General features: G+C 38.5%; 1 protein-coding gene across 1 annotated transcript in view; it reads right to left on the bottom strand.

The window, feature by feature from the left end:
* Positions 1 to 16,149, bottom strand: part of WDR70 (WD repeat domain 70) — a 135,216-nt gene extending 119,067 nt beyond the window's left edge. The window contains exons 1-5 of the mRNA XM_066181071.1: positions 16,097 to 16,149; positions 15,944 to 16,006; positions 15,747 to 15,830; positions 13,552 to 13,666; positions 9,698 to 9,911 (exon numbers count right to left, since the gene is read on the bottom strand). Coding sequence (XP_066037168.1) covers positions 9,698 to 9,911; positions 13,552 to 13,666; positions 15,747 to 15,830; positions 15,944 to 16,006; positions 16,097 to 16,118 — 498 coding nt within the window. The 5' untranslated portion in view covers positions 16,119 to 16,149. The remainder of the gene's footprint in view (positions 1 to 9,697; positions 9,912 to 13,551; positions 13,667 to 15,746; positions 15,831 to 15,943; positions 16,007 to 16,096) is intronic.
* Between the last annotated feature and the right edge of the window lie 3,200 nt (positions 16,150 to 19,349).

The raw sequence follows: 19,349 nt of genomic DNA, 5'->3' as shown, positions 1-19,349 counted from the left end.
AAAAACCAGTTTATTTTTAGATGGTCTTAAGGAATCTAAAATGGCACAGAATACTCATAAAGACACTTGACACAGCAGACTAAGGAGAGGTTGTCTTTAAAATGATTCAGTGCTCTGTCACAGTGATCTTGCAAAACAGGCATGTGCAGTTTGTAGACACTGAGGATGATTAAGCTACTTAAATTTTCTTCTGAATTTCCATTTCTGACATTTTTGGTACTCAGTAGAAAAGGTACCAAATTAACTTCAAGAAGGAATGTCACTAAGAAGTATCTTTATTCTTGTATTTAAGACAAGAGCAGTTACTCAGTGGCCTAAGTTTTGCAAGAGACATACTCTGACTATTTGAACTGCAAAAAGTTACAAATCTGGTGGTGCTGAAAGCCAGCTGAGGCCCAGAGATACCACTTTGCAGAGACTAGGCCATTTGCCCTTTTTTGCAGAGACTAGCATGTTCAAAAAAAATCCAAGTAACAGGCTGGTTAGAAAATGATACCTTTATAAATCCAGACAATGCATGAAACTTTTAAGATTACTAAGCTATGAAAGAAATACATTACACAGATTCATAAATCCTAAGTAATTTCTCTATCGTCCAACTAATCTTCCAAAGTTGACAATTCCATTTTTAACACAGGAGCAAAAAGGAAAAGGTTATACGTATAACCTTTTTTTTTTTTAAATAAAACTATTAAGTCCCATGTTTTGCCTGTAGTACATAATAGGAAAAGAACAGCTGACTCACACAAGCTAGTAGAGGCAGACATTAATATAGAATTTGTCCTCATTCATGGGACATTGCAACTCTAATAAAGGTTATGAGCTCTTTCTGACACCTGAATTAATCTAGAAATACACACCCTACAGAAAGTGATGGGGAAATACTACTATGTTTGTGATATTTGTAAAATACTTGGCTGAAAAAAACAAGATAGACTTTCTAACATTTCCATGAAAATAACTCATATCAATTAGAACTCTAGATTTTGCTTTCATTCTAGAAACTTGAATTAATTAAGATAACGCTTCAAAGCTATTTTTTTCCACAACAAAAGTTTTCGTCATATGTAGAAAAATAAGTTCTATTCCTGATTTCTATAGTTCTTCCAGAATTTATTTCCTGCCTTGTCCTGGTTCCGGCCCAGCTCAGCACGACAGGGCATGGACAAGACATCATACTATTCAGTTACACCTCATGTCAGTGCCGGGGCAGAGAAAAGGGATTCTTGCAAGAAGAAGGGTGCCCCTTTTCCAGTCATCAGAAGCCATTCACCTTTGCTTAACTGTCCCAGGCACGGAGACCATTTTCCATGTGAATCACCTTCTCTTTGCACACTTTGGTTGTTAATATTCTTCCTGATACTCTTTTTTTCATATCCATTGCTGTTTCCAGTAAACTGTTCTTATTTCAACCCCTCTGATCTCTGCCTTTTGTGTCTTCCATCAGAGGGAGGGAGGGGAGCAGCTCATGGTTTTCTTTTTAATAGGAGTACTAAATTGGGGAATACCATTCCCAAACCATGACATGGGTCATACTCATTATTGTATGAAAGATGACCTAAGGGGCCTCTGTACTGCAAAAGGTCACTATGACTGACTGAGTTCAACCCTTATTTAAGACCTTGTGTTTCACCACATGAGAATGCTCACTGAAATTAATTCCACACATCCAAATAATCCAAATCAAAATCTTGACATAGTACTACTTACTCTAAAAACTGGTTCCAAGCTAGCTGCTAAAGAGGGCTGCAGAAACTATGCAAGACTACTAAAAGTTCCAGGAAGGCTGGTGTGCATCTGTGGTGTTTCCACTGCTCCTCTATGCAATTGTGGGGGGGGGGGGGGGGAATGTATTAATGTCAGCTAGCAGTACTAGAGTTAAGAAGACTTCTCCACTTAAGAGTTTTTTATTGCCACCTTGAGAGCACACTTTGCTGCAACACACTATGCACTTTCATTTATTAAACACTGGTTAACTAATTAAACTTGGAAATAAAAATGAAAGTCACAAGTCATCCTCTTTCTGGTAGAAGCAAACTATGTTTTGTCTGTGTCTTCTGTCTCATTAATAGTGTAAAAGCAAAGGTACACCACTGGAACTTCCAGTGAGTAGGCATACTCGGTCCCACTTAAAAACTGGAAGTCCATGTCTGCTGTGCCACTGAAGTCTAAACCTCCAACCTTAAATAATGAACCTGAGCTTCACGAGATGGCTATTTATTAGCTATTTGCATTAAGCCCTATTTTAGAAAACTGAACAGGAGGCTCCCTAATACTACATAAAGGCCTTGTCTAAACTATTTATTTTATTTTGGCAAGTAAGGGTTACATAACATATCACCTTTTTGCTATTCTTGCATATGATGCTTATATGAATGTAACTTTTGCTTAAGAGACCAATAAACAGATGCAGGATCTTAGAAGAAAATTGAAAAATAAGTGTCTGTCTTATTTGTCATTGAGACATTTCGAGAAGTTTTTCCACAGTACCAACAGATTTAAAACCAGTAATGTTCAAAATTTAAATACTTTTAAGTAAAATAAAGGAATTAATAGTTTACAAAAGCACATTTCAAAAGTCTCAGAACTTCACAAAAAGTCATGATTAGTAAAAAGTCATACAATTGCTTTTAAGATTATTCAGATCCTCTGGATAAAGTAACTATATTGATTTATTAAAGGAAATCAGAAAAAAGTCTTCTTTCTGTATGTGGTTATTTGAATATTTACTGATCTTTAGATACTATGGTATGTCAAATAAACATTCATGAATAGTACACAAGGTTATGCAGAAAAATACTATCCAAGATCTTCGGAATTTGGAAGTAATTTTATTAAGCTTTAAAATACAAAGAAAAGGATAAGCAGGAATAAAGGAAGTTCAGTGTGATTGTTGTGTGATCTGGATACTGTTAGCATCAAGTATATATAGTCCCTGTATACTGCTAAGTGCTCACCTGCAACGAAGAGATGCCATTGCAGCAGTTGTAAAACAATACGTGTGGTAGTCTCACATTCATAAAAATCCAAAGCCGTCTTTTAAACAAACAGCAGACATTCCTAGAGTCAACAAAATTGCTCTCCAAGGATTCCATTGGAGTGGTCTGCAGTTCCAATAGTTCAACACAAATCATTTGTTCATCAAAAATCCTGTGAAGACTTGTTTTGGAGAGGAAATGTAACTCCATGTCACTTACAATCTTCCTTCAAATCCAATCCTTTTATATTGTTTATTCATCCCCACCATAAACATTTCAAAGACTTGTTATCACCCACTTCATTTTCCTCTTGAATCAAGCAAGAGTACTCTGTACCTGTATTTCTTATTATTCTGTTTAGAGCACAAACAGCTTTTCAAAAAGATAGTGCTCACATGCCAAATACAGATAAAACCTGCTATCTTCAATTTGTATTTTCCATAGCAATGCCAACAAGGTAGAATACAGTGTGACCATTGCTGTTAGTTCCCTGGCCAAATTTAAATAGATTTTATATATTTTAAAACTGAGAGAAACAATATGCTATTTATGCTTCTTTCTAAAAGTATATTGGAAATTTGTTGCAACTGCCAAAAAATGTATCAAGCATCATGTAAAGAGGCAGTCACCACTTCATTTTGACTGTATTTTCAGTTCTCGAAGAATAATTTCAGTATCTTCACCTCCAAAGATCCTGACTGCTACTGGAAATAAAGAAAGTAAGATTCAGGATAGAATGTTCATACACCATTGCATGTACCAATGTAGAGCATTGCATTACACACATCATTGCATGTACCATTGCATCTACCCACTCTTGTTAAATAATACAGTATCAAAAATACAGTCTTGTGAATGAGATAAACATGCAGAACTTAGAAAGACTTAGATTTTGTTTTTTCTTAAGGGGTAGGTCACAAAATTGTACAGTCTCAAGGTTATGCATGCCTTAAATACACTTGGCAGAAAAAAATTAGAAGTCTAGTCTATCCCTCCAAGTGCAGTAATCCTCATATTAGCTTCACAAAATCTTCTGGCTATAAAGAAATCAAGGGTCTCGGAGAGATGAGCACAAGGATCCCATGTTTTAACTGTGGAAGGTTTACAGCCACAGCATATCTGGCCTTGAGAAGAACACCTTGCATCATCCTTAACAGCTCCCTCTTCAAACACGGAAGTGGTACCAGCAGCTCCTAAAGAAGGCTTTCTACATGCTACACCAGATAAAAATGACCTGGTAAAGGGTCTCTAAAGGAGCTGATAAAAAGTAAAACCAGGACATAAGAAGATCTCTGAGCTTCATCTAAAAAGGGCAGTAAAAACTATAATTATGTTCTGTATCACATTTTATTTAATACTGGAAAAATCACCTCCCTCTAACTTTGAAGCACCTCACAGTTCACAAATATATGCCTCTTAATGTTCTCACAAAATACTTCCGGAAACAAACTCACAGGACCCTAAGTACCTATTTGTAGGGGGAACATTCTAAACCTTTTTGCATTCTGTCATGTTACAAATTAATTAAAATAAGTATCATCCACCAAAAAATACGGTGTGCTATACAGCAGAGAAAGCTTGGCCTTTCTACAGTTCTGCAGAATCAAACAATAGAGATCTTGCTTGTACTCTAGGAACAACAAAGAGTACACTCTAGGAACAACTAGTAATCATGAACTCTGGGGCACTCCGTTGAAGAGGAGATGAGCAAATACCCCATGCCTTTTTATCAAAGACCAACATTCCATGAGGCAATTATCTTGTTAGCTTCCCTGTCCATATGATGACCTCTGTTTCTTAAGCTGAGTATTCCTTTCTTTACAGTTTCTGTTTGATTCTCTCACATTGGAAGACAGAGATTGATTATTTTGTTTTCTTCCAATTTTTGCCAAGCTTGCAAATCTGTTTTAACTCACTTTGGATATAATTCTCCTCAATCTTTGCACCACCAGTAACCACATTAATGATCCTTTAAAAAAGCCACAACTTGTTCCGAGGTTAGTATAAATAAAATAATTTACCTCATTTTCATTGTTAAGACCTAAGAACATATCATGCATATTTATGAAAAAAGCATTTGCTTCATGTTTATATAGGAAGGTAACATATAGGCAAATTGAAAGTAATGGTTAACTGCTACCTATTTTTTCTCAATAACTAGAAATACTTACAAGATAATGCCTCTTGCCCTCAAACCCACACTCTTCTGTCTCTGTTGCATACAAAACAAAGCTTTGTTCAGCTTACTATACTTTTTCCTCTTTATACAAGATGAAACATGACTGGGTAAATACGATTCAGCAGTTACAGGACAGACGATTCTCAGTCTAAATCTTACAAATCCTTAGAATGACTAGAAATTCCCATAACATTTATTTATTTTTACAACACTATAATTTTTAGTCTGGTATCATAGCCAAATTCTAATTGGAGTAATTACATTCTACTTAAATTCTCCATCTAAATCAGCTGGAAATGGCTTCCTTCCATTCTGAACAATATTACTGGTATGTCCTGTTAAACTTCTGAAAAAAAAAATTAAATATCTCCAAATAATTCTAAAACCTGAAATACAGCTATGCTATCATTTTGGAAACAAACCAAAACAGAGTACAGCCTTGGGCCATGAAGAGGCCCAAGGCTGTACTAGTTTCAGGGACATAATTACAACATGATTAGTATTCCTTTGGTGCTGCAGGGAGAAACAGTTCTCTGTTCCAAAGGAGAATGAACTGTAACTCAGCTCCAAATAGAAGGTAAATCCTTGCAAATCCATCTAGCAAATTTTTCAACAGTCACTTTTACCTGTTGCCTCAAGCCAGAAAAAGTGTCACAAGATGCTAACACTACATCAAGTTTTGTTAAAGATCTCAGCACATTTTCTAACAGCATGTAGAGGAGTGCATTAATACTCTCTTACTAAAGTCTTCTAAAACATGTCATCCATTCCCTTGAAAAATGTTTATGTCCTAGATTTAAATCTGTCTACCTACCATTCCTGACACAACTGCTCTTGCTAGTCTTTGTCCCTCTTCAGACAGACTTTGAGTGCACCAGACAGATGCCCAAAGCATTTCACCAGGGGAAAAAAAGCTGGCCAAGCCTCTACTGTATTTCCCAATCCAAAATTTACCACATGCAGTACTGCCCTCATTACCCATTTCCCCTCTTGTAAAATAAGCTGTTTTCTCTTTTAAAGATTTTCCTGAAATTTTCTAGAAAGGTTTAGATCAACCCTGAAAAACTTCTCACTACATAAGATGCCCTGCTTCCTCCCTCCTCCTCTCACCTTACGACCATTTGAAAAATGGACACTGACAATACCAGCAGGTTTTTACACCATTAGAAGAAAAGACACTACAGAAAAGAAAGTGCTGATCACAACTCAAATAGCTAGCTTTAACTTTCCTCACTCCCCAAATTAATGCAAGCCTTTTATATAAAACAGGATAATAAACGAAGAGGTAAGCATCAGAGGGAATTAATACCACATGTACCTATTGTCCTTAAAATGTACTTGACAGAGCATTATTCCTTATACTACTACAAAACAAGCACTGTAACGCATTTGGATAAATACTCGCAAGCATATTGTGGTTTGTTGAGAATCATCGTTTTTGACATAAATGGAAATGAATGATACTAAATTAGCAAGTCATTTAATCTAAATATTTATTTCTTAAATGTAACTAATCATCAGTATCAACACAGATTAAACAAACACAGAAAAATCCCTTAAAACAGCACCACAAAGACTTGCATATATCAAATGAACTTACATCAACTTGGGGAAAAAAGTACCTCAAGTCAGAATTCACACATTTAATACAATACCTAAGGCTCTGTTAAAAAGAAATATGTTTGCTTTGTATCACAAGTGATTTATGCAAATTACAAAAATGTATAGTACTCAAAAAATACCAGTGCCAATTGAAAACATTCAGCAATCAACTGCTGTTAGTCATTTTCCCATAAAAACACCAAGAAGGTATGAAAAATTCCCATCAAAGCAAATAACCACCAGCTACTCCTTTCACATTAATGTTTATCCATTAAAATAACTCATGAGAGCTGGGCAGTCCCAGGCCAACCCTGTACTCAAAGGTTGTCTGCCTCATAGCAAGCCAAATTTGACAAATGTCTCTACTGACAGTCCATCATAAGAAAGCAAAAACAACTGAAAAAGCAATAGTGAAAAAAATCCCACATCTAAAGTCAGGCTTGAGAGACAGTGGGAAAATGTCAGCGTGAAGCCAGTGTTTTGGTATATTTTTTCTGTCACACAAAATTCACAAGACTTCAGCTTACAAATTATATACTGCAACAGCTAGAACTACTGAAGAAAAATTTGATTCCTTCAGGATCAAAACCACAGATACTTGCGTTTTCAAGAAATTACTTCAGCAGCAATATATGATAATAAAAGAGAGACAGTCTCACACTACATCTGGGGAAAAAGATATTTAGCTTTCAGTTTCTCCTGTCTCAGTTCTGCACCCATGCATACCAACCCCAGGCTATGTACAAGCAAAAGAAAGGAATCACAGAGTTCTCATAACTGCAACACGTGCCTTCCTTGGGGCTCACAGGATCATACTGTGATCACCAATCGATCAACAGGAAACCAGGAAAGCACAGCTGCTTCCTGATTCCCTTCACAGGAAAGAAAATAGCTGAGTTCATGAGCAGCAGCAAGGGAAAGCTCTAGACCCCAAAGGCCTCTGGCATTCACACTGACACAAAATCTCCCCAGTTATAAATTAACTGTTTAGACTGAAAACCCACAAGTCTCATATTTCTGCTGCTCTGCTTATTCTCAACCAAATCTATTCTAGACTGTTTTGTAACTATTGTCTTAAGTTCAGACAAACTTAAATCACACCAGACTGTAAGTTACCCTTCTGTCTGAAACTTTTCATTAGGGTCTTTTAATTCTGGTCACCAGTAACTTCACTTCATGAAGCCAGTTGTAGCATTATTCAAATACATATGAATAAAACAGAAATACCAGAATCTTGTTAGAAATTAAAACAGCCAATCAGCACAGTGACTACTAAGAAAGACAGGCTAAAGTAAAGTCAGCTGTTTCTCCAAATTGTTTTGCCTTTACCATTCTGGAGAAGTTGGCAGAAAACAAATAGCGATTTTAATATAAGATCAAGTGAAACCCACAGAGTCCATGATGCCCTCAGGAACAGAAACCGACTCCACAGTGTGCCAGCAGCTCAAAGTTAAGGGAATTCCAGACACAGATCAACAGTGAGTAAACTCAGGGTTTATGTCAATCTCAAAGAAAATTCTGGATTTATCTCTGCGTGGTTCCCTGAGACAGAACAAGTCACCTGTGGGGTACGGATACGATCATAGAAGATATGGGACTGAAACATACGATCTGATAATTATAGAAATCCATAGACAACAGTGAATCAAGTGAATCAGACAAAGTGATATAAATACCTAAGACATCAGCATTTCCCACCACTTATCCCCTGTAGATAAACAGTAAACAAAAAAGAAATCTTTGTCATCATATAAGTTTAGACTCACTCTAAAAATTAGTTATGTCATGGCTCAAGAAGTACCTCTCACGCATTTAAAAAGAATTCTCTAAACTTTAAAATATAAGTTCAAAATATGCAAGGTAAGAGATGTTATAGGAAAAAAAAAAACCAACTCAAAATAAATCCCCAGTAAAAACAAAAGAAAAATCAAAAGGAAACCCTGGGACACCTGGAAATTCAGGGTTTTTTAGAGTTTGGTTTACATTTGTGTAACAGGACATACAGGTCTTTTTCTGTCACCAAATAGTTCAAAACAGCAATAAGTAAGGCTGTTTTCACGGACTTCTATCATTGTTATTACACATGGAAACCATCACAAAAAACCCAATGCCACAAAATATTCGATTCAGGCAGTTTTGAAGAACAAACATCACACCATTAATCTTTTCACAGAATTATCAAATAATCAAGGTTGGAAGAGACCTTTAAGATCATTCAGTCCAACCCAGCACTACCACTGTAACCCTTAAACTACTAAACCACATCACCCAGTGTTATATCCAGGTGCCTTTTAACTAAATAAAGGAAGGCTGGTTAACTGAATAGCTGTCATACCAAAGTTAGGCTCTTAGGGGTTCTCTTGATTTCAACAGCGATAGAGAAATCTTTATTCTTAACAACAAACAGGTCTGGCACTTATTTAGAGAAAAGCAAATCAAAATAAAAACAAATAAACAAAAACAACCAATCAACCAACTAACCCGAAAGCCCTCAGTTACCACACTTATTTCCTAAGAACAGTTCTGGCACAACTGTTCTCTTTCGATTCAAGCCCACCTCTGCCTCCTCTTTCTCATACAAATCTTATATATGCTTTGGGAAATAAACCATTTAAAATAGCCATGTTAAATATTTATTTACCTAGCTCTTTCATAACATGAAAACGAAAGAGTAAACAATATACACTAACTGATATTGAATTTCCTTTGAGACTCACATGCATAATTTTGTTTTAAATCCTGATATTTTTAAACGAAAACACGTATTTGCATCTGATGAACTGTCATTAGAAAATCAGAAAAACTGCAAGAAAAACAGAAAACCTGCATTTTGATCAAGTCATATATCACCTGGAAATTCCTTCAAAAAGGAATGACACACATACAAATCAGAGCTCACTCAAAGGATTAAACCATTAAAGAGAAACAAACTACTTACATTATCTTCCTCCTCTGTATCATCATTGTCATTGTCATCATCACTATCCTTGAATCCAGGGGGAAGTGGTGGCCCGATGAATTCTCCATCATCATCATCATCATCATCATCATCACTATCCTCAGCTGGACCTTTAGCAGAACTCTGGGATTGCACAGAAGGACCACTTAATGCCTCATTTGAGTCATCCTCGCTTTCACTACACACTGCCTCTCTGCAAGAAAAATTTAAAACATTAGTATTTGAAGAACACTGTCACTTCCACTGAAATTTTTAGATAAAAGATGTTGAGTACTCGTGTAAATCAGTAGACACCAAAAGTAGCAGCAAAACGCAGACTAACTTTCATTAACAGAGTGTAGGCCCACCATCATCTTTTGCAACACTCACAAGTTTTTCAAAAGTTACATTAAATTACCATTCGGCTGTTGCCCAAAGCGGTTGTACAAACACATTATTTCTGGCATATGGAAATTTCTGAAAAGCTGAGTTGTTGTGTCTACGTTCGTGCAGTTTATTCAGAACAGCTGCGCTCCCTCTGCTGGCAGCTCCCGAGCCACGCCGCTCGAACGGGCAGGTCCATTCAGAGAGAAGCTCAACTTCCAAGGCTTCATTTGGGAGCTTGTATTTTCAGAATTTTTAAGTGAGCAGGCTGAAAAAAAATAGTCTTCTTTTCCTGTTTCTTTGTTAAACTATAGAGGTATTGTTTTGTTTGGGTTTTTTTGAAGTTTAGATTATAACTTTAAAACTATAATAAAAAACACAAAAGCTCAGGAACATAATAAAAGACTAAGAAAATTGGTTCTGACCTAGGTAATTGTGACAGAGAGTGATGCTCTGTTCTGCCTCCAGAACCAGCTGTACAAGCAGGTACTAGGTTGCAAGGAAAAAAAAATTGTTGGATAAGCAATTGAAACTGTGTTTCAGGAAGAAGAGAATAAACTAAAACCAACGTGACTTAAGTCCTCAGAGTGAAAAGCAGGATTTGTATGCCTGATAGCTTGTGTAATTTAAAGACCTAGATCAGAATATGATTGCCTAACAAATCTAACTAAAATAAAAAGAGCAATCAAATAAAAAGAGTTTCTCTTACTCTACAACAATGGGGCAATCAATATCCATTTACCAAAGGGAAGGTTTTCCAGTGTGCGAGGCAGAGACTGGGAACTTCAAAGTTCTAAAAGTAAGCTATCCTCAAAACTAACTTTTGATACTATTATGATACTATATGCAAAAGAGTTGCATTTTGAAAGTTAATATGCATTCCTACAACTAGCAAACCACACATTTTTTCCCCAAAAGCCGAATTATTTAATTAGTTTTGGAATGAAACTAAATATACACTGTGCCAGTGAGAAGGACGTATACAACTAATGATTCAAAGACGCCATTCCAATCCTTGAGTCCCAAATTTTCAGATCTTTATACAGACACTCAAAGAACAGTATCAACCTTTCTTCCTAATTACCTTTACCATTCTCTCATTTGCTGGGAAGGAAACTGATCAAATCAAACATTTCAGTATTTTGAGGTGCAGCACAGCCATTCTGCATGTGACAAGGCCCGAGCTGCAGAGCAATTTTTCACCACACTCCAAGCACAGCCAAATACTCCAGCAACAGCTACAACAGCTACTATCCTCTGTCCCAACTGGGATGAAGTCAAACACAAGAACACACCAATGCAGCCAGAACAGGAGTCCATCTACCTTTCTGACAGCAGCTAGGAGTGGTGCTGACAGAAAGAACAAAGCAAGTGGTGTTTCCCTCAACTTCTAGAGTCTTACAATCATTCTCTACCAGGGCCTGTAAAGAAAGAACCATTTTGCCAGCCCCTTTCCTAGGATTCAGAAAAATGTAAGGATTTTTTTTTTTTTTTTGCTTTCCCTCATTACCTCTTCAGTAATTGGAACACACTGTAAGAGGAGGAAAAAAAAAAAAAAAGAGAGAAAGATGTAATAGAGCACAGATGGAACAATGAGAAGAAGAACAACAACAAAAAAAACATTCTGAGAGTTGTGCAAGTATGTGGGCATATCCCCCCCATGTGTTCATTCTCTGCATATCACTCAATTTTCTCAGGTTTTTCCTTTTCATATACTAACATTTTGCAAGGTGTAATTATACTTATGCATAAACTAAGTACCATAACGACTTTAAACATTTGTCTACAGCAAAATAGCTATAGGAGAAAATAGGAGAAAAAATCTTTAGGTGTTTTTCACATCATTTTGGAGTGCCTTTTTTACAACTGAAAAATTAGTATAAGGGCTACTCTGATAATTTAAAAAAAATCCAATAATTTTAAAAAAATTAAAATTCAGTAAAGTGTTGCCACTAACAGAAAATAAAAGATGCTATGCATATTAGGTCAATTTATAGTTAGATCTTTGTAATAGAAAGAACTAGAAAATCCTGCATTTCAGACTAAAATTGTCGGTTGCAGGATTGTTCCTCTGAATTAAGACCAAGTCACAACAGCACATCTTTCTAGTTTCTTGTTTTTACTTTTAAGAACTAGGCTACCTATCCTTTTTAACATGGAAATATAAAACTTCCAGGTGTGCTTTTCATGTGTTAAGCCCTTCCTTCTTAATGCTTAGTATAAACAAAAAGAAAAACAAAGAAAATTTACTGTGAACAGAACTATGATGAGTTATCAGAGCCAACCTAATAATAATTCAGCATACTGAAACATATTTGTTATCTTCCTTTATATTAAGTCCCTGGAGGTCACTCTTGTCAAGCCAAATAGAAGAATGAGATAATCCTTTGTATTGCCTGACTGCTCTTCACCTTATCACTTGTTTAAATTGCTTATGTACGTTGTAGTCACCCATTTACAATACACAATCATGTTACATTTAAATTCTTGTCATCCTTCACTATGCCACCAAATGGGTATATAAGATCATCAGAAGCAAATGGAAGCAAAGAGCATTTTTCCTTGAGCACAGGACATAACGCAGGATAGAGCAAGAAGTATATTGTGCAATTAAATGTTGCAGTCACAGTGCCCAGGTTTCCCAAAGACCAACAGGCAAAACCAAATTTTCTAATAAAAATTTGTTCAGTCTGAAGCTCTACAAGTTTATCTATAATGACCTACCATATACAGACTCTATCAGCCTATAATACGCATATATAGAGGTCTACTAGAGTCTTGTATGGGTGATTAAACTTCGATGGATACAGAAACCTAAAAACCTACAGCACACTTATGTCTGCCAGCCCTACCACACAATGGAGTTGTGTGGTCCCCATTGCCCTCACTACTTTTGATTTCCCAGAATTTAAACTGTAAGATCCATAGCATATATTGTTTCTCAGTAACACAGAAAAGTTTAAGAATAAACTTCAGACTGAAGTAAAAAAAAAAGCTTTCTCTACCTCACCATTAGTCCATAAAATCCACACACAGAGGCTGTCCACCTACTTGACCTTCTTCTTCATCAGGCATGAACAAGAATATTTTATCTACAGGTGGGCATATAGCTGCTAATAATGTTGTCATTTGTTGTCATTGTTACATGCTGTGATTTTATTTACCCTAATATTTTAGAAAAATACATGGATAACAACATTATTCTTATTTCTTAAAAGTGCACAGAACAGGATCAAGGAGGAAGCAGCAAAATCGCCTATTACATACACATAATATCAATATTTCAAAATATTGACGTATCTTTGAGAAAGAAATTTTTTAAGAAGTTTAAAATCAGTACTTCCACTGAAATACTTAAGATAACAAGACATATTCACACAAGCTAAATGATACTCATGTTATCAAAACAAGCAAACACCCTCTTCAGATAAGCAAGTTGCTACATGGAATTTCCCACCATTTCTAAGTACCTTTCAGTTAATGTGGACCCAGGTCCTGTTGCACTGGATGCTGAAACTGATGAATCAGTGCATGGAATTCTAAACTCCTTTTCAGTCTGGTCTTCTTTTTCTCTTTCACGGGCCTCTGAATAGAGAGAGCACAGAAATAACAAATAATCAAGCCTTTTAACAATACTAAACTTACTGGCTTGCTGAGGACAGTAAGATAGCTTTTTTCCATTTTCAGACCTAGATTAGATACTTGCAAGGGTAACAGCAAATAAAGGATTTAACTGAAAATACTTCTTCATATATGTAAAATTTCCATTGCTTCTGCAATGATCACTCAACAGAACATTAAAAGAACAATGGAAACACCTCCCAGTTGTTCATTTGTATATGTTATCAAACATAAGTTGATCATATAAGGATGGTGATATTTCAATTATTTTCAACATTATAGTAAAACACTTTAGAGAAATGTTGAAGTTTTCATAGCACAGCAAACTAAATCAGTGCAGTTAAAGTATACAGATGTATAAATAGGTGAATTTTAAATATGGAAAACAAACAAAGTGTTGCTTATATTAGTAGTTCATTCTTACTTCACTAATTGAAAAAGAATCCTTATGGAAAACTGCAACACGATCAAAGCAAACAAAAGCTTGCATTTCACATTAAGTATGGATGGAGGAAACAGGTACAGCTATGATGTTGCTAAAAGTTCTTAAATAACTTCATTTAGGGTGAGAAAAGAAATCTTTCTTTCTATACAAGAAACATTGTGCTCTATTTTGCTCTCTGTTAGATAAACAAAAAAGAAAAACATTTTTTCAGCAAAGCTAGGAAACACTTTCCACTGAAGAGAAACACAAACACAAACAGCTGCAAGATACAGAACCAGGAAATACATTTTGATCTCAGCGCCACAAATGGGAAAACATATCCAAAAGTTATCACGGTCATTCCAAAAAGCTAAAAAAGCAGAAGTGTGTCTCAAGAAGAAATAAGAAAATAAGTGCTCACATTAAGCCACCCCTACAACACATACACATTCTTGACTGCTATACTCTCAATACTAAAATTTGTTTCTAAGTCAAACGGCTGATTACATATAAAGCTTTATAATTTTTAGCAAAATTATCCACACTATAAAAAACAAAATGTTGTGTGTTTCTTTTACAAGTATAAGCCTGGAAACCAGGGGGGTGTGGCTGGGATGCGGTCTGCTGCAGGGCAGGGCAGAGGACATACTCAAGATGCAGGTCAGGATATCTTGACTTAAAAACACTGTATTTTTGAAATCACTTACTGCATTTCCCTAATAAACAAAAATATTATGTCAATAAACAATTCCTCATAAGGAAAGATACCTCAACCTGAACAAGTATCGAACATAAAGAGGTTCCCATCATGCACATACATTGACGTGTTTAGATTCAGCCAACAACAAAAAAAGTCTGAAATGAATTTGGGAATCCCTTGAACATTTGAATTTCATAGTGTCTTAAAGTCCAAAAAAGTTAATGAGCCTCCAAAGAGTTCTGGTTTGGTTCTGGATTGAATCAGAGCAATAAAAACCATGGCATCACAATAAAACAAAAGACATACATTCTCCACAAACTGGCCAAGGGGAAGGAGAAAACAGGAATAACTGGGCTGGCAAAGAGATTTCTAGAACACGCATGACTGTTTTCAGAGACCTTGCTTGAACTGATGTTCACTTGATGACAGCAGCAAATGATACAATTTTCTCCATCTCCCACTCTCAAAACAGCACCCTCAAAAGTGCCCACTCCCAGCACAGCAGATGGCAGTGACACATCTGTGGACTCCTATACAATCTGCTCCTTGGTCTAAGACACACATTTCTTCTTCACTACTCTGCTGTCTCTAGATTAAAGCTTTCTCTACCAATTTCTCTTCCAAAGAAAATAAAAGAAGAAAAGAAAGAGTTTGTGTGTTTTTCCTGTATCTGCAAGCTATGGCTCACAACAGGAGCTTTGCACATGCACACTGCTCTAACACACTCAGAAAACATCAGCAAAATAATTACTGTTTGTTGAGGCCCAAGCTTTTCAGGGCCGCCTTCCTCAAACAAAACCGCGTTTCTAGTTTTTTCTCCACCCACCCAGTCCGAGACACTTCAAACACCTTCCTGAGGGAGCAAATCAAAATATTTGAAATTTTCAAATGCAAGAGCCGACTATGCTCGCAACTCTTACCCAAGACTTTCCTGCTCCTCTCCACTGCAGTTCTTCTCGTTTGCTCAAACATAGCTTCGAGGTCGAAAGTCCGAGCCTTCTTCCCTGGAAATGAAGCAAACGGAGACTGGAACACAAGCCCACCTGGGGCTGACAGGCCCCACGGCTTCGCCCCCCGCCCCGCCAGCCCCCGGCCCCCCGGCCGCATCGCCACGCACCGAAGCCGGAGAAGCCCATGGTGGCCGCCAGCTCCGGGTCGGGTGTCCCCAGCATCTCCGCATCTGCAACGAGAGGGGAGAAGAAACCACGGGGGTGAGCGGGCGCCGCGGGCGAGCTGGGCCCGCCTCAGCCCCGGTGTCCCCGCCGCTCACCACCCTCGGCCGCCGCCTCCATGCTGAGCCTGCCCCGGATCCACAACAAGCGCCGGCAGGAAGCGGCCGGGCGGGGACAGGCGAGCTTCCTTCCGTCCCAGCGAGTCGGAATTCGTGCTTCTCGGAGCACCGCGTAAAACTAAACCGCGTTTCTGCGCGTGTTGTGCAGTCACTCCCTGAGCTCTGACAGGCTTGGTGCTGTGAGAAATTCCCTGTGAAGCCTCTTCCAGGGACCGACCACTCTCTCAGAGGGTGAGCCTTTTCCTGATGTCCAACCTGAAGTTCCCTTGGCAGAGCTTCATTCCGTCTCCTCTTGTCCTGCCGCTGGTCACCAGGGAGAGATCGGCACGTCTCCGACCACTGCCCGCATGAGGAAGGTGTCCGGAGCCTGAGGCTCCCCCTGCACCTTCCCCAAGCTCAACAAGCCAAGTGACCTCAACATCTTAAACCTTGTCCTCGATACTCTTCATCAGCTTGCCCCCGCTACTCCTGACACGCTAACAGTGTGATGTCCTTCTTAAATTGAGGTGTCAAAACTGCACACAGGACTCGACATGGGGTGTCCAACCCCACAGCACAGTGCAGAATGGGAGTCGCCTCCCTTGACTGGCCAGCAGTGCTGTGCCTGATGCATTCCACGATGCAGTCAGCCCTTTTGGCTGTCACATTAAGCACATCAACCCAAAAACCCAGCTTGTTTTTCATGGAGCTGCAATCCAGCCCCTCATCCCTCAATTTCTCTGTGCAACCACAATTTCCCTGTCCTGGGTGAAGAATCTGGCACTTGTTAGATTTTGGATGATTTGCGATTGATTGGCTCTCTGTCCAAATCTCTGTACAGGCTTCTCAACCATCAAGGGAGTCAGCAGCTCCCCCAGTTTAACATAATCGGACTTAACTCCTGCAACCAGATCGTTTATAAGAACATTAAAGAGCACAGTCCCTAAACCTGAGCCGTGGGGAACCATGCTGGTAGCTAGGGACTAGCTTCTTAATCTTGAGAAGATAGAGAATTTCCTCATTTGCTGTTACAGTTTCAGCTGGGGTACAGTTAATCTTCACAGTGGGTAGTACAAGGCTATATTTTGGATTTTTGCTGAGCACAGTGATGATAATACAGAGATGTTTCTGTTGTTGCTGGGCACTGCTTGTACAGCGCCAAGGCCTTTTCTGTTTCTCAAACTGCCACATTGGCAGGTAAATTGGGGGTGCATAGGAGGTTGGAAGGAGACAAAGCCAGAATAGGTGACTCAAACTGGCCAAAGAGATCTTCCACGCTATGTGACCATGTGACATCATGCTCAGGATATAAACTGGGGGGAAAAGAAGAGTTGGGGAACATTTGGAGTGATGGTGTTTGTCTTCCCAAGTAACCATTTATGCATGATGGGATCCTGCTCTGCTGGAGATCATCGAACACCTCCCTGCCCATGGGAAGCGGTGACTTAATTCCTTGTTTTGCTTTGCTTTTGTGTGTGGCTTTTGCCTTCCCTATTATCCTCTCTTTATCTCAACCCATGCGTTTTTACCCTTCCAATTCTCTCCCTGATCCTGGGGAGTGGGGTAGTGAATGAGCAGCTGCTTGGGGCTTGGTTGCTGGCTGGGGTTAAACCTCAAAAGTGATGTAAACCCTGCAGGGGTTGTGATCTTCATTTGGAAAGCAAAGGGGGAAGGTGGATTTCCTTTCTTGTACCATGTGCCTCTGCCACAAGTGAAGCTTTCCAGAATGGATGCTGGACCAGTTGAGGAGAGTCAGTGCAGTCTAGGCAGCAAACACACCTTTGGAAACCAAATTTTCTCCCAGTCCCAAAATTTCCTGTGACATTTTGTGAATATTTATGCTATTCAGAGCAGATACGTGACTTAACAGAAACCCAGCCTCATTAAGTTAAAAACCTGATACAGTCACACTGGTGTGTCACCCCATATTCTGGAAAAACAGCAGTCACATGAGGCCAGTGCCATGCAAAGATTATTTACTCTGCTTTTACATCTTAGCTCTGAACAGAGGGCACTGTGCATGCCAGGGGAGTCCCCATGTTGTCCTGAACAGGGGCTTGTTACCCAGTGTACAATTTGCACACTTGAGGTGAGGCATTTCTCTTCCTGTTTTTCTATTTATTTATTCTTGTTTCTGCGAGCAGGGAGCTGGGTGTTAACTCACAAGAGGCTGGCCTTGTGATAATCAGAGCTTTACACTATTTATACATTTTAACAAACAAAGGCATCAGCATTAATCGGTTACAGATTACATAACTTTATTAAATAGCACTCAAACTGCCATTTGCTGGTTGTATATCTCATTTCTCATGGTTATTAGTGCAGGTGCAGTTCCTCCAGTTGAATCTGGCATTTCTTTTAAGTAGGTGGTTAATAGGACATGATCACACACTGCTGGAATTACTTTTCCCCCAGATACTTCTCAGTCCTGCTGACTTCACTTCTGGTGGTTTTTGTTCCGCCAGCCCATTCACCTTGGAATTGTTTTCTCTTTTTCTTGAAACAAAAGATTAGCCATGTGTACAATGTTCACAATGCAACTGCATAATCATAACTGTCCTCCAGCCAGGTACAGATGAACAAGCTAAAAAAAAAATTGCAATTTTGACTCAAACCCTTATTCAGATCTTGAGGGGCTCCAATCTGGAGGAGCCTGATGTAAGCTTGGTTTTGGCTTATATCACTACACACAAAATCAGAGAATTACAGGATTGTTAGGGCTGGGAGGGACCTCTTGAGATTATCTAGTCCAAGCCCCTTACCAAAGCAGGGTCATCTGTTGTAGGTTACCTAGGAACACATTCAGATAGGGTTTTGTCTTTGTTTGAAAGACAGGTGTCTGCTAAGGAAGGCAGGAACCTCGCTTGGGATGGAAAACGTAAACCTTTTCCCTCCAAATTATTATAATTTGAAATTAAGGGGCTTTCAGCCCAAGATATGAGAACAGGAATAACAGTTTTTTACTAGTATGTATAATGAAGCTGTTGAGGGTTAGAGATTCTTTTTTACTTACAGAATTTTTCCCCATAAGTTGCTAGAAAACTAACTACTGAGTATTTAAGGGTCCTTGAGGAAAACAAAGAAGTGGCCAAAAGAGAGGGTAGTACCAGGCTACACCTTTTTTTGGTCTCTGTGAGTTTTCTCTATGAGGGAAAAAAGATACCGTGAGGTTTGGCGGCAGGTAAAGGACAGGGCAAGAGGCAGCTACTCCTCTCTTGCTCTCAGCATCAGAGGGAGGGTGGCCAGGCTGTTT

This window comes from Chamaea fasciata, unplaced genomic scaffold (genome assembly GCF_029207755.1).
Source record: "Chamaea fasciata isolate MVZ Bird 193981 ecotype frontalis unplaced genomic scaffold, bChaFas1.0.hap1 SCAF_4, whole genome shotgun sequence".
In the NCBI taxonomy this organism is placed as follows: Eukaryota; Metazoa; Chordata; class Aves; order Passeriformes; family Sylviidae; genus Chamaea; species Chamaea fasciata.
This window is presented reverse-complemented; position numbering and strand designations above follow the sequence as displayed.